The sequence below is a fragment of the Adiantum capillus-veneris genome, chromosome 16 (genome assembly GCF_014529385.1).
Source record: "Adiantum capillus-veneris isolate H3 chromosome 16, ASM1452938v2, whole genome shotgun sequence".
In the NCBI taxonomy this organism is placed as follows: domain Eukaryota; kingdom Viridiplantae; phylum Streptophyta; class Polypodiopsida; order Polypodiales; family Pteridaceae; genus Adiantum; species Adiantum capillus-veneris.
This window is the reverse complement of record NC_140946.1, coordinates 106,725,834-106,747,173: the sequence shown is the minus strand read 5'-3', so window position 1 is coordinate 106,747,173 and position 21,340 is coordinate 106,725,834. Positions and strand designations below refer to the sequence as shown.

The 21,340-nt window shown below is 40.8% G+C and overlaps 1 protein-coding gene across 1 annotated transcript; it reads right to left on the bottom strand.

The window, feature by feature from the left end:
• Nucleotides 1-1,235: 1,235 nt before the first annotated feature.
• LOC147439592 (uncharacterized) lies at nucleotides 1,236-3,975 on the bottom strand. Its single transcript, XM_086484339.1, has 5 exons — nucleotides 3,223-3,975; nucleotides 2,494-3,123; nucleotides 1,638-2,385; nucleotides 1,328-1,420; nucleotides 1,236-1,288 (listed from the first exon to the last, which is right to left on the bottom strand). The coding sequence occupies exons 1-5, from the start codon at nucleotides 3,973-3,975 to the stop codon at nucleotides 1,236-1,238; spliced, it is 2,277 nt and encodes a 758-aa protein (XP_086340465.1).
• Between the last annotated feature and the right edge of the window lie 17,365 nt (nucleotides 3,976-21,340).

Genomic DNA, 21,340 nt, shown 5'->3' with positions numbered 1-21,340 from the left:
CATTGTAATATAGCCCTAGCCATAACAAGGCAACAATGCCATAATAACCATAACTTGGCACATGTTCCAATTCCATGTTTCAACAAAAACATAAAAGCCGAAAAAAATACAAGGCAAGATAAAGACCAAGACGACTAATATATACCTAGATGAATCCAGGAAAAGATCAAATTCACCTATAACAAAAAAGTGCAGCTATAAGCTCATGATTGTGAACCACAAGACGATATAACCCTTTAGCTACATCATGCATAGTATCCACAAATACTACCACGCATGAACATATAATCCCACACACACACACCCCACACGCACGCACCCATGAGCATACACCCATACGAAACTCTGCGAACCAAGTTTTTGTCATTTGCTCTAGAGATGAAGGGCAGATTTGGCCATGATCAAGCCTAGCACAAAACAAAAGCATTAGATAGAAATAATTAAACCAACAAAGATAACATTGATAGGGCTATTCACCTATCAACAAGTCGCATTAGATAGAAAGAATTAAACCAACAAAGATGAAGTTGATAGGGCTATGCACCAAGACGACTAAAGCCATAATAACCATAGCTTAGCACATGTTGCAATTCCATGTTCAAAATACTTGGCAAGATAAATTATCATCTCAATACACACGCATAAAGCACCTCACAAACTTGATGCAAATATATACATGGTGAAACACACTTCACAAGGCAAAGACATGAAGAAACCTAATCACCAAGTCTAGCACAATTTAGAATCCCTTCCATAACCAAGCATGTCATGAGCCTGATGCAGAAACAGCAATGCAAAGCACAATTCCAAGTGACAAAAGACTTGACAAAATGCCTCATATAGGTGATACATAATATCCATGTCGCACTAAAACTGGCCAAAATGTCTGTCATCACTATCTGCTACCACTGCAATCAAAACACAATCTTCCATGTAATAGTTTCTTTAGCCACTACATGTGTATCCGCTGCTACCAAAAGGAAGGTATAAGCCGCTGCCTGCAGGATACCATAAACATGACGCAAAGGTGAGCAGGCTAATGATGCCATAACCATATCACAAGTGGGAAAAAACCATGATGATACATCCATACAAGCAAGAAGAAAGCTAATACAAAAGGTTTTTGCGTTATAGACATACCTAACAAAACCCAGCCATGATAAGAAGCCAGCCATAAACAAAAACCAACCATCGCCGAACACCAGCCATGAACAACAGCCAGCCATGAACAAAAACTAGGATTTTGCAGCAAAAACCAGCCAATAGCTTGAAACCTGCAAACCCTTTCCTGCAAACAAACAAAAAAAGGAGTCAATGAGCACAAAACCTGTTCTGTAGAAAAATACACCAGCATTCTGCAGCAAAAACCAGCATTTTACATCAAAAAACAGCCAATAGCATCCCACCTGCAAAAGCTTTCCTGCAAACAAACAAAAAAGGGAGTCAATGAGCACAAAAACCAGCCATGTATGCAAAAAATACCTACACATAAAGAGAGAGTGATATAGAGAAGTTACATATGGGCGGATGACGTCGTCTAGAGACTCTTGAGCGCCCATCATAAAGAAAGTCGATAACAACCCTTGCATGGAATTCCTTGAAGCAAGGGTCAGCACACATAACCTTTTGACACTTACCACACCCCCAAATGGTGCGTGATGGCTTTGAGCTATCAACCTCCTTATGCTCCGAAAGAAGCTTCTTTCGCTTAGCTGAACAAACGACACAGTACTTGCTGGCTACATCATGCAAACGGATAGGAAAGTGACCATTGTATGCATCCTCAACAACTCGCCTCTTGCATACATAAGGCCGAAATGCATTGTCCACCAACTGCTCATGCATATGGAGCATAAAGTCAAATCTACACACATCCTTTTTGCCATACATTTCCTTCCATATAATCCAGCAATTTGTAAAAACAGAATCCATGAGACCCCAAAAACCTGCATGCCACCACTTAAAACCGTGCATTGTACTTTGCAAGCTATAGCCACTACCAAGAACCATGCTATCAAAGACATCACAACCAGTCTTGCATGCATTATATTTCACGGCAAGTGCCGGACATGAGAAAGGCAATCTCTTATCACCAACCAAGCGCAACACCTCACCTTTTTGCACACCATAGCAATTAGAAGCAAAAAGAATCTCTTTTTTGTCCATCCAAGAACAAGCAACAAGACCTTGCTTCTTACAATAAGCAAACCGACAAGCACCCCGTGCTCTCTTACCCAAATGCAACATTTGGGTGGCGGGAAAGTGCTTCCTGTTACATACATAAGTGCCGGTGCCACCTTGACCTTCACTTCTTAGGTGCTCCAAAAGCTTCACAGATGTGAAGTACCTATCAAAGAATACATGGTGCCCTTTTCTTGGCAATGTCTTCACCAAATTTGCAACAACATAAAAAGACAATTCAGTACATGGCATCTTGTCATAAATTTAAAATGCAAAATTATACCCCGTGGCGGAGTCACATAGATTCCAAACCTGGATACCAAATTTATGAGGCTTTTTGGGATTGTAAACTCTGCATGGATTCAATTTACACTTAGAAGGAATTATGCGTTCATCCACAGTCACACATTGACCTAAATTATAATGCTTTTGAAAAGTGTAATTCAACCTCTCCTCTAGCTCAAGCAATTGCCATAACCTGTTCTCTCTAGTTCCCCGAGGCGGTCTTTGTACATTGTCCCGTAAATGCAAAAACCTTTTGATTTGCTGGAATGTAGTTTGACTCATCTTTTCACCAAAATTAGGAAATAGAAGGGAGCCTCTTACCTCATCTTTCCAATAATGTTGCTTTGACGGCATGTAGTGTAGTGCCATGCCCAAAGCTACACCCATGAAGCGTAGGAAAGAATGCTGATCTATTGGAGCCCATCTTCGCATGGAGTCATGCAACCGGCCACACCTTTGCCTCTCTTTCTCGGCATATGCATTAGTGTCACTAATAACATGATCAACAAGGTCAAGTGGAAAGAGCATAAAAAACAAATGAAACTCACAAAATTCACGTGGCATATGTCCCAAGTTTGGTCCCTTGACACCATTGAAAGGTGGAAGAGCCCGAAATGTACCATGTGGCTCTTGCTCTAATTCATCACCACTCTTCCACTGTGAAGGAATCACATCAACAAAATGTGCATCTCCATCAGGAGAGTCATCAAGTACAGGACCCTCGGCTTCCAATATTTCATTGTCACCACATTCAACCCCCTCACCTTCTGATGCATGCTCATCATCACTTTCATCATCATTAGCAACATCAAATGGGCTGCTTGAAGGGCTAGGTCTGCCCCCTGCATGAGAAGGCTTACATTTTCTAGGTCGGCCACCACATGCAGATTTACTATATTCGTGTGATACATTTTCAGGTGTGCCATTTTCAGGCATGCATGATGCTTTTGGTCTACCCCGCTTATGTGATTTAGGTGGTCTTCCAAGACGCCTACCAAGTGGGGTTGGGTCAAGTGGAGTCTCTTCAGCCTCTTCTTCAACATGCGTTATGTTCTTTTCCCCCCCAACAAGTGGGGCATCAAAATCATTTGCAGCCCCCAAATTACGTTTTGATAGCATAGGTGCATGACTTGATTCACCAATTCCAAATGAAGAAGGTGGAGGTGTAGATTCTTGTCTTACCTCACAGTTTCTTTGAGGAGAATGCACCCGTTGAGAGCTCCGCACAACAAATTCTGCAACATCATCCCATGAAGCTGAATAATCCTTTGAATCCCCCTCAAATCGGCAAGAGAACTTCTGCTTTTTAATTGAGTATTTTTGCAGGACACCAAAAAAGAAGACCTCTGTATGCTTTTCTCCAAATTCTTGCTCAGCCCATGATGCCCCAAACCAAACTGCCGGGACCTGCAAGAGTGCACCTTCTTGGGCTTGAAAAAACTGTGGGTAGCGTCCAGCACATCTGCAACCAACTTCCCCTGCAGCATAATGCCTCTGATTTGACGCCATCTACGTTGCAAAATTCGGTAGCTCCAAGAGGGGAAAAATCGATTTTTGCCAGATCCCGCTCAAGGGCTCACTCAATTTTGGGTTTTGGGGCTTTCACCCTCAACCCTTGGATCCCCTCTTCAACCTACGGTCAAGATCCGCCCCCAATTTAGAGCCTAGGCACGTGCATGGAAGCATTTTTCTTGCACGACATGCCATGGACAATTGGCCAATTGTCATAAAATCCATCAATTGAATTATTCATTGAGTTAATTACCCAACCTTGCTGGCATGCAACCGGTTTGAAATTAATTCCAAGTTTTTTTCAAGTCTTTTGAGAAATTTGAGGATTGGTCCCATGTACTAGTCCTATTTATATTTTTAGAATTAATTCGGGAAAAATTGCGAGTTAACAGGACATAAAAGTGTCCTAGGACATAAATCTGTCCTGTTACCAACCTAGTGTTAAAGCCTTCACCCATAACAACTTGGAACAATTGGTTCCAAAAGGTGATGACATCATTCCAAAAGGTATGATCTACCCAAGGAAGGGGGGAGTGTTTGCTGACATTCATCATTCACTTGCTTCCCTCTTAACCTTCCTCCTTGACCTCTCAATCTCCCAATCTTAGGGAATGTATATGTAAAGCCTTATATTCACAAAAAACAAAAATAAGAAAGTAAAAGAGCAAGAGCCACCAAACAAAAGTCTCAAAACCTACAAGTTCTAGACATAGAAAAAAATCATGAAAACACATTATGTGCAAGGACCACGACCTTTAGATACAACCCTTGTAATAGTTGCACTCTAACCATCATCTATCTGTGTGTACATATATGGCAAGTATGCTAGAGTCATCCACTCCTGCCTTGGGTGAGAGGTACCCTCGTTACTTTTCACAAGTGTTTCACATGGTCTTTTCGGTGCTTGCCTGTGAATGGGATTTAATCGGTACGCTAGCATGTGAGAGGAATTTCGAGGAGTTAGAATGGGTGATATTCTCTTGACCACGATTGATCCATACTTAGTAGAGAGCGTCTCTCCCATTGCACAAGATTACCCTCTTGACCAAGATGACTATAGGCGTCTAGTGACCTTCTTAATAAACATTGGTGCCTCTAATGATGAAGACGATCTACATGATTAGACGGATGGCACTTATGGTGTCATGGATGATGACTTTATTTTTCTCGATGACCAGGATAGGGGTTTAGCCTTAGGGTTCTCCCACAATCTCTACAATATCCTATTTCCTTGACTCTCTAGGGTGAGTGAAAATAATTAGGTTAGGGTTACCTTTGTTTTTTAATTGTGTTCGATAAGGATTGGTACCTCTTCCCACTGATGTGCCTCTGGAAGGTGGATGTTTGGTGGTGACTATTGTGCAATTTGTGGCTACATAAGGATGTCTTTGAAGGACAACGACAATGGATGTTTACATGTTACAACGGATGTTCTCCATTATATCAGGTTTACTACTTCCTTTTATCTATGCTTTCCACAGTTACATGTTTGTATCTTGTCATTTGAGTTTCTAACAATGCATAAAATTTATGAAGTTGTGACATTGCCAATTTAGATGCTATAATTTTTTCAAAATTCTAGTACCTTGTTCTTCTCTTTGAGTTTGGTCTATTAGTTGGCTTTAAGTAGGTATAAGGACCTTAGGCTAAACTAGACAACTTTATTGCTGACTTTAATTCCTAAATAGGCTATTAATTGTAGTAACTTTAGTAATGTTTTAGGCTATGAGGATATAGTTCTCTCTAGCTTATTCCACGTAAGTGTGACTTGTGTTGTGGAAGTCCATGTGTTAAGCTGGTATTCGAGACCTTGAGTCTCTTGGCTAGTTTATGCTCAAGCTGGTATTTGAGACCTCGAGTCTCCCAGCTGATGGTATTTGAGACCTCGAGTCCCCCAGCTACTTGTAGCAACTATGAAAACAACAAAAAAAAAAAAATGAAAAAAAAAACTTAAGTGGTATAACTGACAAGATCACTAGTCTTTAGACCCCCACGAGCATTCCTAGGGTTAACTACTCTTTAGTCGACATTTTTTAATTAACGTTGGTCAATCTAGTACTTACTTTAGCCATAGCTCTTGTGTACTTCTCTTAAAGTCAACCTGATAGACCTTAACTCAATTGCATTTTATTCAGGTACTACGCTTGTTCTAGTTGGCAATGTTACAATTCATGATTTTGTTTTGCATTTCCTAGAATATCATGTATGCATCTCACTTATTACACGCCTGCACATGATGCCTTTGAGCTTTCACAATGTGTTTTTTCTTCTGTTACAAGTACTCCTATCATGGATCTTGATGCTACACTGCGAGGATGGAATCTACATCAAGAAGGGGGGCATGTTAACCATCGACGTCCTCTTCTAGTAGTCATGGGTTGGGCTTGTCAGTCAATAGGAATAGGGTAAGAGTGATCGCCGATGAGAGGCGCACTCTGACTGGAACATTCAAGGGTTAGTTGGCTAAGCATGGGCGCCCAAGTGTGAATGGGTGAGCTCATATAAAAGTCACATAAACCTAAAAAACTCTCATTCTCTCATTTGTGCAATTGAAGAGTGCTCTTGCTCCATCTCCATCTTCTTCTTCATCTCCTTATGTGTGTGTATGCGTGCACGAGAACGAGAACGAGAACGAGAGAGAGAGAGAGAGAGAGAGAGAGAGAGAGAGAGAGAGAGAGAGAGAGAGAGAGAGAGAGAGAGAGAGAGAGAGCATTGCGACGGCATGGCGGTGGCGAGGCAGTTGAGCGTGGCACGGTGGTAGCTCCCTCTTCTTTGCAGCAAGGAATCCTCCATGAAGGCGAACGTAGGGCGGTAAGTGACACACCCTTGCTCTCTTGAGCTTGCTAGATTAGTTTGCTTGTGTACTTGCAGCTATTTGTGGCTCACACAAAGTGTACGGCAAGTCCCTTGCTTTGACATGTGCGACAAACGCGCACACAATCGCTCTCTTAGTCAAAATTTGAAGTCGACAAAATTTTATCACGCTTTTGAAGAAAATTCTTATTCTGCTTGTAACAATCACAAATCAAGTCCAAATTCAATTTTGGAAAGACCACTATGATCCTTCTAGCTATGGTACAAGTCTAGTCCCAATCTATGACAAAGGAACATGGATCACAATCATGTACCTTTGTGTAAAAATTTGATGAAACTTGGTACACAGCTTCCTTTTGGTATACTGATCTCAACTATCTGCTTTTTGTGTGTTTTAGATCAATTTAGACTATCCAACAGTCAAACCATGGGTCTGCTTGATGGTTTTTGGTCTTGAAGTGTTTTGCCCACTTTTTTGACCTACTTTTTGAAATTTTTTGACTATCTTGCTTCTAGAAGTTTTGTTTGAAATGTTCTCTGCTATAGGATGGTATGGTCTCTATCCAAAAATTCAAAAAAGGTACATGGTTCTCCATCCATGCTCCATCAAATCTAGACTCCAAATTAGGCATGCTGATTACTTGTAGTGTCACTAGTCTATTCTCAAATTGTTTTTGGATTTGAACAACTCTTTGTCAATGAAATGCAAAATTTTGTGTCTACTAAGCGATCTTTGACTAGCTCTTGATGTTTTGCTATTTTGATCAACGTTTTCACTTTTTTGCTATTGTGCCTTTTAGGAAAGTTTTTTCAAATGGTATCATCTATCCATGGATCAAATGTTAGTCCCAAGTGATCAAAAGGTACATGGATCGTGATCCATGTTTGACAAAAAATTGGCATGAAACTTGGCCAGCTAGTTCTCTATGCCCTGTAGAGGTCAACTCCCCACCGTTTTTGAATTTGGATCACTAAAAGTTGGAAAGTCCCAAATTTTGGTCAATTTTTCAAACTTTTGTAGCTTTTGTTCAATTTCTTGATTTTGAGTGTGTTTTTGGTATAAATTTCTCTCCAATGTTTTGGATCATTTTGCCAAGAAGCACTCTCGACCAATGGTCCCAGTTTTTGGCCAAACTGTCATAGAGGTACATGGATCGTGATCCATATTCCTTCACCAAACAAGATGAAACTTTCTAATTTGGTTTTTGAGTTGGGTAATCCCCTTTTGCACCAAATTTGTGAGTTTTGATCAGCTTTCAAGATTTGACCATCAAATTTTCTAATTTTAAGAGTTATGATCTCTTTCGCCAAACTATGGTTTTTGACAGTTTTTGCTTTAAACTTTTTAACGCAATTTGATGGTAGTGGTTGTTACTTACCCTACTCCTAGGTATTGAAATGAATCTATGAACAAAAACAAAAAATAAAATAAAATTTGAAGATGAAACGGATGGTGGAACAATACTTTGAAAGCATTGATAAAAATGTAGAATAAAATGCCTTACGTATCTCACCCACAGCTTTCTATGCCTATCAAGAGTAGATTTAGAAAGTCCTTGACGTCTAGCCTCTATCAAGCACTAAACCCCGAGTCTAGCTACTTGATTGATAAGGTGTACATGGAATGAGTAACAAAATCTATGGAAAAGAGGGATACTACTACAACTAAGTCACTCACCACCTAAAGATCACTCCTTGACAACGGCGCCAATGTTGGTGGGTCATCGTAATCGAACTTCTACAACATAGATGGCTAGCACTAACATAATGTCAATACTCATGGAAGCGACTCGGATAGGACAGAGAGACTCTTTGAGGGTGTTAAAATTAAGAAGTGAACCTACAAAATTAGGCTATCACTTGCACTAACAAATCTACTCACCCTTTACTCTAGAGAATTTGCATATGTCTTGTCTTACCTCTTTAGGTCATCACATCATTTTGTTAACCTAATGAACTCAAAATGCAACAAAACTTTAGGAGGAGGTATAATAGGCCTATGAAAACTATCCTACAAAGTATGGAGGTCATCCAACATGGTATGAAAATCATGATCCATCATGGTCCACGTCCTAGAAATTGTAGCAAAACTATCCAAAAAGGTCGCCCTATGGTTTAAGAACACTCTCCTAAGGTCAAAACGTCAAAAAACAACCATTTTTGCACTCAAAACTACAGATTTAGCTCATAAATAGGTAGTCACAAACCACAAAAAAAATTGAGAATGATTACACTTAAATAAAAGAGCAAGAGACAAGGAACACAATACATTTTTTGGAGTTGAATTTTGATTACTAGAGATTGAGAAAAATTGACTACAAGATATTGTTGAGTTGCCACTCTGAGTTGTTCATACAGAGCTCTTCAAAAAACACTTTTGATAATGCTACAATGGTGTGTTCAAACTAGAAAATTTGAACTTTATACTGACGAAGGAAATTTGGAATGGTGGCCTCTACACCAAAACAAACTCCATTGTGCCACAAGGGAAATGAGATGAGGGCACCACCTAGTCTTGGAAGCGTGGACTAGGACCGCTACAAAGAGAGAGAGAGAGAGAGAGAGAGAGAGAGAGAGAGAGAGAGAGAGAGAGAGAGAGAGAGAGAGAGAGAGAGAGAGAGATCACTATGAATGAAGCATTAACCTTAGTGTGTGTACAAGGAATGGATGACTTCAAACACTCCCAACACAAATAGCATGTAGATTACCAAACAACCACTCAAGGATTAGCCAAGATCACATCAAGCACTCTCACACACATATAAAAGATTTCTCTTAATTAACATAAGTAAGAGGAGGAGAGGTTACTAGCATGAAACAATTTTCACTCTAGAATGTGCAAGAATAGAGTGAATGAATGAGCTTATGGGCTCATGGTGAGTGATACAAAGACTCAATGGGGCTGAGGGAGGCTTGAAATTACAAAGGGGAAGGCCTCTTTATATAGGAAAGAGAGTGATTAGGAGTGAGGTTAAGATCCAAGTGTAATTTGTACAAATGAAGCTTGATTAGGGACATTCAACCAATGAAGAAGCTTCTTCCAAGTGATTTGTTGACCAATTAGCTCCATCATCACTTGTGTTGTCTTCACTCCTTCCTCCATAGCTTGAGTCCAAGAGCTTCCTTATTTTAAAATGTAAAGAATCTACATAAAATCAATACATATCTAGTAATAATAGAAAGGGGTTGAATGAGAACTTATGAATTACAACAAGATTAAGCATGACTTGAGAGGTGATTAGAAGAGGAATTTTGATGGGTTTTTGAGCTTGAGAGAGAGGAGGAAGGAGAGGAGGGTGAGAAGACTAATGGCTGATTTTTAGAGAAGGTCTCAATGTGGAAAAGGAAGGGTGTGTGTGTGTAAAGGTAGAGGGGGTGGTCTCCACCACAGTTGGAAAAACTGACGTCCTCTATTTTGGCCATATCTCCTAGACCGTAGATGCAAAAATTATAAAAAAAATATGGTCAGAATCTCCAGCTCATCAGCTACAACTTTGATGAAGACAACTTTTTTTGGATCGGAGTGAAAGTATTTTTTAAAAATTCAGCAAAATCATGTGCCTGGTTCCTTCCTTTACCAAGTCTTCCACTTGGGTCCCATCTGTTTGAATCATCATATGGCTCCAAAGCCATGATGATATGAGCCACTCATGACCTTTGAATCATGGGTGCATGGCTCCACAACCACATCATATCTTTTCTTTTCACATTTACATATTTTTCCTTCCCTTTACCACTAGGTTCTCCCTCTACCTATCAAATCATTTTTTTAATTTTTCCAAGAGGTTGTTCTCACTCTTTCTTTTGTTGTAAACCTCTAGAAGCAAGGAAAACCAACAAAATATAATAAACAAAAATTTGTGATAGGCTCGGATCATAGCCCCCCCAAACCTGGCTAGGGGTATTTATGCCTCTAGCCTACTTTCTTTGATCTTGAGCTGACCTTATCCTGATGTGATAAGGCTTTAGACGCCATCCATTTGTCCTGGTCTTGTGCACTTTACCATCAATGTCTTGAAGTCTGTAAGAGCCATTTTTGAACTTTTTGGTGACCAAGAACGGGCCTTCCCATCGAAAAAGAAACTTTCCATCCTTACGAGTGTCGAAGCGATTGTCATATCGAAGCACTAGAGATCCCTTTTTGATGTCTTTGGATGCTAGCTTTTTGTTGAACTTTTCTCTGCGCTTCTCTGCTTCTTGAGAGTAGTGGTTGATGGCTTCTTCAGGATCCAATTGCAGCCTCTCTAGATCCATGATCCTTTGATGTACTTTCTCCTTTTGAGAGCCTACCTGGCTACCCAATATTCGAAGACTTGTTAACTTCACTTCAATGGGAAAAAGCGCCTCCTTTCCATAAACCAAATGAAAGGGTGTGTACCCTAATGTGGTTTTGAAGGAGGTTCTATAGGCCCATAGAGCTCCATTCAGGTGTTTGTCCCAATCTTGGCGCCTGGCATGTACCTGTTTGGTGAGAATTTTGCAAATGATTCCATTTACCTTTTCCACCAAACCATTGCACTGAGGGTAGTAAGGAGTAGAGTGTTGATGCTGAATATTTAGCTTCTTCATGAGTTCTCCTACCAAGTCTGCTCTAAACCCTGGTCCTCTATCAGATAGTATTTCAAGAGGGGTGCCAAACCGGCAACAGATGTGGTCAAAGATGAACTGACTCACATCCTTAGCAGTAATTCTATTGGTCGGCATAGCCTCAGCCCATCTAGTCATGTAGTCTACTCCCATGATGATGTACTCTTTACCTGACTGAGTGCATGGTAGAGGCCCTATGGCATCGATTCCCCACTTCTCAAAGGGCCCATATACCTTTATTGGGTTCTGAGGTTCAGCTATGAGCCGTCGTGGTCCTGCTTTCTGACATTCATCACATATTTGACACCAGTATTTGACATCACGATGAAGACTTGGCCAAGTAAACCCAGCTTGTAGAACCTTTCTACTAGTGACGTCGTGTGTAAAGTGTCCTCCCCACATATCATCGTGACAAGATTTTAAAATCTCTTCAATTTCACTCTTCGAAGGCACTCTTCTAAGCACACCATCCTTACCAAGACAATACAAGTCATCATTTACTATGCGATACCTGGTAGCCTTCCTAGCTAACCATCGCCTTTCTCCTGCATTCAAGTGTTTATGAGCCTCTCCTTGCTCCAGAATGTGCATAATATCTTCTAAGTCCTCCTTGCCTTGCTGAAGTGGAAGTTTGATGGCCACTGCTCCCACTATTGACTCATTTAACTTTGATGATGCTAGGTGGTCTGCATCCTTGTTCTGGTCTCTTGGCACATGATGTACTTGTGCCTCCCTAAATCTCCTCATAAGAGCTTTGGCTTCTCTAATTTTAGTAGAGAGACGGGCATTTTTGCAAGCCCATGTACCTTGCATTTGCCTTACCAAAAGCATGGAGTCACCAAAAGCGTTTAATATCTTAATTGAATTATCGAGGCACCAACAAAGGCCATGAATTAGAGCTTGATATTCTGCTTCATTGTTGGAGTGGACATCTTCTAGAGTGATCCCTTCACCATGGATCCTCTCTCCCAATGGAGATAAGACCACGATGCCTACAACTGCCTTATCCTTGGTTCTCTTGTATGCTCCATCAAAGTAGAGGCTATAAGCATTGACCAAAGCCTCTGGAGCTGGAGGTGGTGGAAGTTCCTTTCTCTTCAAATGGAAAACTTTTTCATAGCACTTGTTTGTTAAAATGTCGGCTAAGCATGCTCGAGTTGTTCTTTCAACCTGTATTGTATAATCAAACTCTTGAAGTCGCACCACCCACCTTGCTATTTTGTCAGAGATTTCCATATGTTGCAGTGCATAGGGAAACATATCCTCCACAGTGATAATTACAAACCTCTTCGGCAGCAAGTATGGCCGAAATTTGGTTACCGCAAACATGAGAGCTAACACTAGCTGTTCCATCAGGGTGTAGGCCTTCTCTGTGTTTTCCATGAGGCGGCTAGCAAAATACACAGGCCTCATAAAGGATGTTTTTGGATCTTTTTGTAGGAGGGCAGCACCAATGGCCTCTTCTCCCACACTAGGGTTTACAAAGAATGTTTCTTCCCAACAAGGTTGGAGGATTACAGGGAGTGACCCTAACATTTTTTTAATCTCTCTAAAATGCCCATCACTTTCTTCACTCCAAACAAGCGTCTCTTGACGAGTCAGCTGTTGTAGAGGAAATATCACTTGGGAGAGTAAGTGTATGAATCTAATCAAATATCTTAGCTTTTGCAAGAAAGAGATTAATTGTTTGATGGAAGTTGGGGAAGGTAGATTTAGCAATGTTTCTATCTTTTCAGGATCTACCTCGATTCCATCAATGGACACTACATGCCCTAATAGTGTAACCTTGCTTTCCCCAATGTGACATTTGTCCTTGTTTAGTTGTCCACCCAGCTTAGCTAAACGAGTAAATCCTTCATCAATCTTGCCGAGATGCATACTTTTGGAGCTGTAAATACAAAAGTCATCTATGAAAACCCTTATGGACTTACCAAAGTAAGGTTGGAAGACCATGTTCATGAATCGTTGAAAGGTGGTTGGAGCGTTGGTGAGACCAAAAGGCATGACTCGAAATGCAAAACAGCCCCATGGTGTGATGAAAGTAGTCTTTTTCTGGTCCTCCTCTGCAATGCGTATTTGAAAGTAGCCAGAGTAGCCATCACACACTGTGTATCTCTCATGGCCTGCTACTTCATTTAGAATCTCATCTTGAAATGGGAGAGGAAAGTGGTCCCTCTTTGTTGCAGCATTTAGTGGCTTGTAATCCACGCACACTCGCCATTTACCATTCTTCTTTGGTCTCACCACTACTGGGGAGACCCATTCTGAATCTTCTACTGGGTATATGAATCCTGCTTCTAAGAGTGTCTTCACCTCGGACAACAGTGCATTTTGTTGCACAACTCCTAATCTTCTTAGTTTTTGTACTACTAGCTTGCTCCCTTCTTTTAGATGGATATGATGCTTCACTGCAGTGACACCTGTAATGTGAGTGTAATCAGAAATAAACAATGATGCATGCTTCTTGAGAACATTTACATAACCCTCCTTTTCTTCTTCCTTTATATCCTTGGATAACATCTCCTCTAGGCTGGCATCCCACACATTCTCCATTTGGATCCTTGGGTTGTCTTCTGATGAGGTAGTTTCCTTTATGGTGATGCCCATGACTTCGAGAGTGCTATCAATCTCTTCACTTGAACTCTCTTCCTCGTCCATGGATGAGGAGCATCCACTTGAGCTCCACTCATCAGCTGACGTCTCTAGTTCAAGGTTCTCTTGTCGCCCATTCTTTAGGTTATAAACCACCTTCCGACTATGGCCACCCATGCGAGGCCTCAACTCCAAGTCTCCTGTTGCCCAATCTTGCCTAGCTCCTATACCCATGAGCCAAGGTCGTCCTAAAATAAGGGGGTATCCTTCTCCCTTTACTGGCATCACATAAGCATCAACCTCTGTAGTGATTCCAAAAACAGAAACTCTCAAAGCTTTCACTACACCCACACAAGTGACAGAGACATTATTGGCCATTTTTGCCCTAAAGTTTGATGATTCCATTACCTCTAAACCCAATTGATGCATTAGCTTTTCTGTCATGACACAAACCTCTGCTCCACTGTCAATGTAAGTTTTTGGAATCCGTTGTCCCTTGATTTGAGCCTCCACCAAAGGCACTATATCCTTGAGACCATATGCTTTGATTACACTTACTAGCTTACTTCGCTTTGCCCTCGTGCTCACCATTTTTGACCATTGTCGTCGAAGCTTTGGGGAGATATGAAGTAGTTGTGGCCAAGTAATCTTTGGTCCTTGAGAAGAGGATAAAAATCAACACAAATTATCCACTTTCCATTCTTCTTGGTGTAACAACAACATGACTCACCCATTCTACAGTACTCATAGGACGTATAATCTTTGTTTCTCATCATGCTCTTGTTCATGAAACAAGGAAGAAACATCTACATCACTATCGCTGCTATCTTCCACTTCATTGCAATCATCCCCAATGTCTTTTTCTTAACTTGAATAGTCTTCTTCATCATCTTGGTCATCAAAATAAGCACCCAAAGATTGCCTGCTAGCCATGTCAAACCTCTTCTTATTGCCCCTTTTATTATAGAGAATTATGGTACCGTGTCCCCAATCTATAAAGCTTTGGTTGCCTATAACCATGGTCTTTTAAGGATGTGAGAGAATGCACCAATACCCATGGGGATAACATGAAAAATTGAACAATGCTTTAATATCAACTACATCCACCTTCAAATCATTTATAACTCCCAAATACTTCACCCTTGATGGAGGAGAGAGTGCCAACAAGAGAGAGAAGGTGAGTGACCGGTATGCATGTGGGTGGTAGTGGTTGTATTGCTTTTAGACATTGTTGATCACAAAAGAGGGTGTGTGTGTGTGTTGTGTGTGTGTGTGTGTGTGTGTGTGTGTGTGTGTGTGTGTGTGTGTGAGAGAGAGAGAGAGAGAGAGAGAGAGAGAGAGAGAGAGAGAGAGAGAGAGAGAGAGAGAGAGAGAGAGAGAGCTCACTAGTGATTGGGTAGAGAGGGAGAGAGATATTTGGTCGGCCACTATTGAGAGAGAGATATTTGTTGAGGTTGGTGTGGTTTTGTAATGGAAATGACCTATGAAATTTGAGAGTAGAGGAATTAGGAAATTAGGTGAAGCACTTTTGTGAGATTACTGAGGTAGAGAGGGAGAGAGATATTTGGTCGGCCACTATTGAGAGAGAGATATTTGTTGAGGTTGGTGTGGTTTTGTAATGGAAATGACCTATGAACTTTGAGAGTAGAGGAATTAGGAAATTAGGTGAAGCACTTTTGTGAGATTACTTTGTGAGCATAGCGGGTGAACTTAATTGATGGTAGCAACATAAACATGGTACTTAGTTAACTTGGCATGAACAATACTTTTGTAGGAGAGAGAGAGTTTAGAGAACATGACAATAGTTGAGGACCGGATTCATACGGAGCCGGTCCCCACTCCAATAGGCATTTGTATTATAGTTTCTCCCATCAAGAGAGACTTGGTACAATACAATCTTTGTGTTCCTTGTGACCTAGGTGATGCAATGAAGATGGAAAGCTTCATGCATCACAAACATAACATAAAACTTTGTAGAAAGCATTAACTATCCCAAGCCTCAGTCCCAAGGCCTCAAACACCTTCGAAGGTGGAGAGAGCTAGCGGGGAATGAGGATAGGGAAGAGGAAGAAGAAACATTCCATAGGAGAAAGAAATAGTTCCTCACTTATCATCACTCTTCTTGCTAGCATACATAATAGCATAGTAATGAAGATGGAGATGATAGCAAGATTAAGCATTGAAGCATGGCTCTTGGTTGGATTTACATTCTATAGCCAAAAGTGTTGGTGTAGGCTCTCACTTCTCACAAGCTTGGAGAAGGAGGTGGAGTTTCTCAATTTTCACCAAGTGAGAACGATCTACAAAATGATTGCGTGTGTGGTGTATACCCCCCCAACACCCCCTTGCTTGCTTGGGGTGAGTTCTAGCCTTTCCACATGCTTCAAGATCATTGGACCCCTCTCCCCCTAGCCAATCACATGTAGCATGCATTCAAGTACATGGGTAGTCTTTGGACAAGTGTCCTCCTTACCCCTTAGAGAGAGAGAGCTTGAAAATATCTAGATATTTGTTGGATGGAACTAGAAGCTCATTGGACCCCTCTTTAGCCCAACCAATAGCATTCAAGAACACCATGTGGCTAAGCATAGAGAGAGTCTGACATGTGTCCCATGTGCCCCTTGAGAAAAGGGGTTCCCTTTGGGTGAGTGGGAGGTTAAGTCAAAGATTCCCCTAACTTTGAGAATTTCCCCCTCCTTTGTAGGGTCTATATTTGACTCAAGCACCTTACCCCCCATGCATAGTAAGCTTCTCAAGCACCTTTCTCATTAAGTTTGTAGGATCTCTTTTTGACTCAAGTACCTTACCCCCCATGCATAGTAAGCTTCTCAATCACCTTTCTCATCAAGCATTACAAGCACCTCAAGCACCTTAGTCATCAAGCATGACAAGGACCTCAAGCACCTTAGTCATCAAGCACGACAAGTAGCACAACAAGCACCTCAAGCTTAGGTGGGGTTCCCACCTCAAGCTCAGCCCTAGCTTGCCTAAGGTCAAAGGACTTTTGACACTAACCATTGGAGGTCTTTAATGAAGCTAACCCTAAGGTCTTTTAAGATTCATTAGATGCACGCTTCTCTTTGATAGACTACTCCTTTTGGACCCCTATTGAGATGTAACCATGTCTCCTCTTGGTCCCCTGTTGAGGTAAGTCTAGAAGCACTTATTGCACATTTTCTCTTTGATAGACCATCTCCTTTTGGACCCCTATTGAGATGCAACCATCTCTCTTTTTGGTCCCGTGTTGAGATAGGTCTAGAAGCACATGTCTCTATTCTAACACTTGTTCTCGTTTATTCTCCCACATTAAATGATCATTTAAATATGAGAAAATCATTTTGTAAAGTTAGATATTAGATTTTATGACAGGTTTCAAGCATGATCAATGCCAGTGATTGATATATATATATATATATATATATATATATATATATATATATATATATATATATAGATAGATAGATAGATAGATAGATAGATAGATAGATAGATAGATAGAGAGAGAGAGAGAGAGAGAGAGAGAGAGAGAGAGAGAGAGAGAGAGAGAGAGAGAGGTATTTCAATGGTGAATTTTGGACTGAAAGGGATAGGTGGGTGGTTGAAAGGCAAAGGGCAGCACCTACTGCATGGGGAAGGCAAAGAAAGCCCTATTTAAGTGAAAAATACCAAGGACCACCCCTTGGAGAGCGTGCATGGCAGCTGAGTGGTTGCAGTAGGCATTTTTGGTGCCTGTTATGATAGCATGCTATGCAAAGTTTAAAAAAACAATGATAACTACTGTTAGGTGCTATGTCTAGCACCCGTGTGTTGCACGATTGTACATGCCGTGAAGCAACACCTCTAGCCGTGAAAATCTCCTACTGTTCCCATTTGCTATGGGTGTCAACGTTTTAGAGCTCAGAGAAAGTGTTATGCTATTGGGACCTGGAAAAAATCAGTTTATATATATATATCAAAGAAAATCAATGTGGGGTTGTTCCCACTACCCAAACTCATGAGGGTCTTGTATGATCCCTCCTACTGCTTCCTTTTGGGCATCACCCTAGCGTAGTCGATTGTTTATTACTTTTCCCTTATCATTAACATGCTTGAAGTCCATGCTCATATCTATATCTTGGGATTTCTCATATGATGAAACTATTTCCATGAATTTCTTATATCCTTTAATTCATACTCTCAAGATGACAAAAAGGAGACAAGAAAATTGAAATACGATACTTCTACCATGCTTGCTTGTTGAGATCAATCCTCATCTTAAAGATGTATTTATCCTCCTTCCACTCTCAGAGTTAGTACTACTATCTCTTCTAGCCACATGTGATTTTGAATCTAGGGGCATTTAAAGGTAGGCGTTTCTTTGTGCAGGACTCAAAATTTGGATACATATAATTTTTTTTTGCGGTAATATGGAGATTTTCCCTCTATTACATATGTCGAGATACTCATGCTAAGCATTCCCTATTTGCATAACCATAAACAACAACAAAAAAAATACATGCTGTAAAGAAAACAAGTTTAAAAGAGTGTGAAAGCAAACACTTAGCTCAATCTTCTTGATGCATAGAAGTACCCATAGCTATGATACAAGTATCCCCAGTAACATTGCTATGGCTCTGATACCACTGCTACAATTGAAAGATGGGGCGTGCCTACAAATTATACAAAACTGTATACTACAACAAATAAATCAACATATATGTACACTTGGAAAGATGCACACACACATAATCAAGAATCATACATTATTTGAGAGAGGTAGAGAACAAGACAGAGCATGAGAGCTCGTGCAGGTGAACCTCCTAGAGCGGAGTGCTACACTAGCATGACGAGACATGCACTAGGTGCAATCTCCCCCCGTTCAAGAGTGAGCATGTTCCTCTTGCATGTATTTAATTTATAGATTGATAAATGCTACAAAATGATTACATATTTTTTGCCCATACATAAAGTGACCATGGCTCATAAAGAGTACTTTAATAACAAATATTCATAAATTTGCTATCCTCTCGCATAGTCCATTGACTACTTATGTTTTTTCCACCTTTCAGCTGCAATAAATAGAGAGAGAGAGAGAGAGAGAGAGAGAGAGAGAGAGAGAGAGAGAGAGAGAGAGAGAGAGAGAGAGAGAGAGAGAGAGAGAGAGAGAGAGAGAGAGAGAGAGCGATACTTAACACAAGAACAAGAGGAAAACACTCACTGTAAATAAGGGGGGATATCTTTTGGCGAGCATTTTTTGATGAGTGATTTTTTGGAATTCAATGAGCAGATTCCAAGAAGATTCTTTTCCTCTCTTCTCAACTTTATTCTCTCTATCTTGATCCTCCGTCGGCCTCTTCCCCCCCCCCTCTCTCTCACTGATTTTTTCTCATTTTTATTCTATGTATCTTGATCCAGTGTCGGCATCTCTCTCTCTCTCTCTAAATTTTTCCCTTGGCAAACACACCTCGATCCTCTGTCAGAGAGAGAGAGGCCGACAGAGGATCGAGGTATGTTTGCCAAGGGAAAAATTTAGAGAGAGAGAGAGAGAGAGAGAGAGAGAGAGAGAGAGAGAGAGAGAGAGAGAGAGAGAGAGAGAGAGAGAGAGAGAGAAAGAGGCCGACAGAGGATCAAGAACGGATCCTTTGTCGGCCTCGGTCTTGGATCTTGGGTGAGACTCAATCCCTTTTATTGAAATTACATGGCCAAGAAGAGTGACCTTGCTTTCACCAATGTGACACTTATCCACGTTAAGCTCACCACCCAAGGCTTGCAGCCTAGCCACGCATCATAGACCTTGCTCAAATGGAGAGAGTGGAAACTGTAGATGCAAAAATCATCTATGGAGACTCGTATTGACTTACCAAAGTATGGCTAGAAGGCAAAAGTTACATAACATTGGAATGTGGTGTTAGCAGCAAGCTAACACGGACACCATTTTTCGGAGTTCTCCTTGTAAAACAATTATTATTTTGATAGATCAGGAATATTGTAACTCTTAATTTCTTGGTAATCTTTGTAATTAATGAGCCGGGTCTACAAGCTTCTAGATTGTATTAGCCAGTCAATTCCTAGCTTTGGTAGAACTCCATATTATTAGTTTTGACCACTCAAAAACCTTGGCTAAGGTATAAAAGCCAATTTTTGTAAGTTTTTGGATAAGAAATACACAGCGTGAGCTAACGGAGCTCACTCCTCTCCTTCTCGCACTTCCTACTCCCTCTCCGCTTGTCACATTGCAATTGCGTTTGTTGCATTGCAACCGCAGGTAAGAGCTCTACGCATTGACGTAAGCCATTCACAGTATTTTGTAGCTTTTGGCGTCGCCAACCCGCGGCCTAATTTCATCATAACTAGGAATTTACTCTTTTACATCGAAAACTAAGCATAGGCGGGGTATTGGGGCATCATTGCTAAGCATTTAGATGTATTCTGGGTCGAAAACGACTAGGTAAAAAACGACTAGGTCAAAAATTGACTGCTGTTAATAATCGCGATTTTGGAACTTGACCTAAAGTGGGATTTGAGTCCATATGCATGTATGATTAGGTCTTATAAACTTGTTCTTGAAGTTTCATTACGTTTGGATGTCATTTGATGCTATAACGGATGTGATTTGCTTGCCGATGAGCAATTGGCTTTTGGTGATTTCAGTCACTTGAGTGTAGCTTGAGTCAGATGCGAGTTGTCAGTTGTTTTCCGAGAGATTGACAACCTCTTGTAGCCTCTATGCACTAGTCGATTCAGCTCCGTCCCATGGTTTGACAAATTAATCGTGGTTCTTGCTAATACTACAATAAGATAGGATAATGAGGTTAGACATGCGTCCCACATTTGGCGCCGTTGCCGGGGATCGAAGAGACCTAAACTAGGAAAAAACACGAGCGTCTTGTGTAATTGTCCATTAACTTCCTCTATGTTCACCTAGAGTAAAACTGTCTTTTTAGAAACCGCATAGCTTAAGATTGTCGTCTTTTGCTGTGTAGAGGTAGGTTGGAGGTAAGTTGTACTTGCCGAGTGCCTTTAGGATTGTAGGATTCTAGATTTAGATTAGGATTTGGAGAATGATTGAAAGGCATAACAAGTCTTAAGATCAAGACTCTGAAAAACACAAAAAAAAACACAAGAAAATGAGTGTTTGTGGACACTTTCCACAACCCCATTGCATGAGAAATTAGGAGTAGGGTAAGTAGGATCCGGGGTGGATTTCAGAACATTGCTCTCTCTGAAAGAATCAAGTGTGAGTTGTTATGTAAAGTTGCAGAATTTTAGGTCTACGGCTAGAAATAGCTTGAAAAGACTCGAATTCACTCAATCCGACTGGAGAGTAAGCCTAAGAGTTGTTCGAACCAGTGGGTAAGCTCAAAGACACTTCGAGGTAAAAATTTCAAGA

Bases quoted from the DNA above. Each gene is read 5' to 3' on its own strand.
- LOC147439592 (XM_086484339.1), bottom strand. From the start codon at position 3,975: ATGGCGTCAAATCAGAGGCATTATGCTGCAGGGGAAGTTGGTTGCAGA. The intron at 3,124-3,222 runs GTTGAATGTGGT...ATTCCTTCACAG, and splicing joins ATGCATCAGAAGGTGAGGGG to TGGAAGAGTGGTGATGAATT. The intron at 1,421-1,637 runs GTAAGTGTCAAA...GTTTGTTTGCAG, and splicing joins ACGCACCATTTGGGGGTGTG to GAAAGCTTTTGCAGGTGGGA.